The 1,779-nt window shown below is 50.7% G+C and overlaps 1 protein-coding gene across 1 annotated transcript; it reads left to right on the plus strand.

Moving 5' to 3' along the window:
- Positions 1-267: 267 nt before the first annotated feature.
- LOC311587333 (olfactory receptor 1f45-like) lies at positions 268-1,364 on the plus strand (the record flags this gene model as incomplete). Its single annotated transcript, XM_084764003.1, has 1 exon — positions 268-1,364. The coding sequence occupies one exon, from the start codon at positions 268-270 to the stop codon at positions 1,204-1,206; it is 939 nt and encodes a 312-aa protein (XP_084620129.1). The 3' UTR covers positions 1,207-1,364.
- Positions 1,365-1,779: the final 415 nt, after the last annotated feature.

A 1,779-nucleotide genomic window follows, 5' to 3' on the forward strand; every position in this document is an offset into this window, starting at 1 on the left:
GAACTGTGTCTGAGTGGATGGGAAAGCTGAAAGGTGTAAACGTATACATAGCTAGTCTTAGAGGCTGTGTGGCCTCATGGATGCTCAGATAGGAAATATACCAGGGCTGAGTGTTGGAAAGAAGGTGTGCAGAAGGGGTGGGCACATCCTGTGTTAGCAACTCTATTAATTGATTGCAATCCTGACCCTGCGCAACGCCCTGCCACATCGTGACCCTGTCCATCTACATTTGTATTTACGGTCTCCTAATCACTTGGGCTTGGACTCATGAGAGGCAGCAACCAGACCAGCGTCTCCGAGTTCCTCCTCCTGGGCCTCTCCAGGCAGCCCCAGCAGCAGCAGCTCCTCTTCCTGCTCTTCCTCATCATGTACCTGGCCACCGTCCTGGGGAACCTGCTCATCATCCTGGCCATCGGCACAGACTCCCGCCTGCACAGCCCCATGTACTTCTTCCTCAGCAACCTGTCCTTCGTGGACGTCTGCTTCTCCTCCACCACCGTCCCCAAGGTACTGGCCGACCACGTCCTCGGGAGTCAGGCCATTTCCTACTCTGGGTGCCTCACACAGATGTATTTTCTCTTTGAACTTACAGACATGGACAATTTCCTGCTGGCTGTGATGGCCTACGACCGGTATGTGGCCATATGCCACCCCTTACACTACACAACAAAGATGACCCAGCAGCTCTGTGTCCTGATGGTGGCTGGGTCGTGGGTCACTGCCAGCCTGAACGCTCTGTTGCACACCCTGCTCATGGCGCGACTCTCATTCTGTGGGGACAACATCATCCCTCACTTCTTCTGTGATGTGACCCCCCTGCTGAAGCTGTCCTGCTCGGACACGCACCTCAACGAGCTGATGATTCTTACAGAGGGGGCTGTGATCATGATCACCCCATTTGTCTGCATCCTGATCTCCTACGTCCACATCACCTGTGCCGTCCTGAGAGTCTCATCCTCGAGGGGAAGATGGAAAGCCTTCTCCACGTGCGGCTCCCACCTGGCCGTGGTCTGCCTCTTCTATGGCACCATCATCGCTGTGTATTTCAACCCCTCATCTGCCCATTCCCCTGAGAGGGACACGGCAGCCACTGTGCTGTACACAGTGGTGACCCCCATGCTGAACCCTTTCATCTACAGCCTGCGGAACAGGGACCTGAAAGGGGCTCTGCGAAAAGTGGTCCATAAGAAGATACTCTCCTTCTGACGGATGTATACTGCGTCTATTTATCACTCTTAAGCAAGTCAATCCACCTCACGGATGTGGTGCAATCTATTATAGAGAGTATTTCCTGAAATAGAGTAAACATGTTTGGTAGAAGCTTATCCACATGCCTTGACAAGTTAAACCCACTCCTCTTATTGTATAAAAACAATCCCTCTGTTCTAAGGGTGTTTAGCAAACAGTGACACTTCCACTCAGCTGGTGCTTCAGCTTAGTGGCAACGGGTTTAGCACCGCAAACCGAAAGGAGAAAAACAAGTTTTTCCTTTCCCAGTGAAAATGTGATGATCACTTTGGAAACCTCTGTTTCACAAAATTTTTTCATTTCTCTTTTGTTTTATTTATTTATTTTCTTTTTCTATTAATTTATTCATATTACATCTCAATTGTTAGCCCATCCCTTGTATCCTCCCATTCCTCCCTCCCTCCCATTTCCCCCCCTACTCCCCTCCCCTATGTCTGTGACTGCGGGGGACCTCATTTCCCTTTTGAAAGTGGCTCTCAGGGCGCAAAGCAGTCATTTTTCTCAGCCCTGGCAGTGTGTTAGTCTCACGAG

Source organism: Acomys minous (assembly GCF_964271855.1).
Source record: "Acomys minous genome assembly, chromosome: 16".
NCBI lineage: Eukaryota > Metazoa > Chordata > Mammalia > Rodentia > Muridae > Acomys > Acomys minous.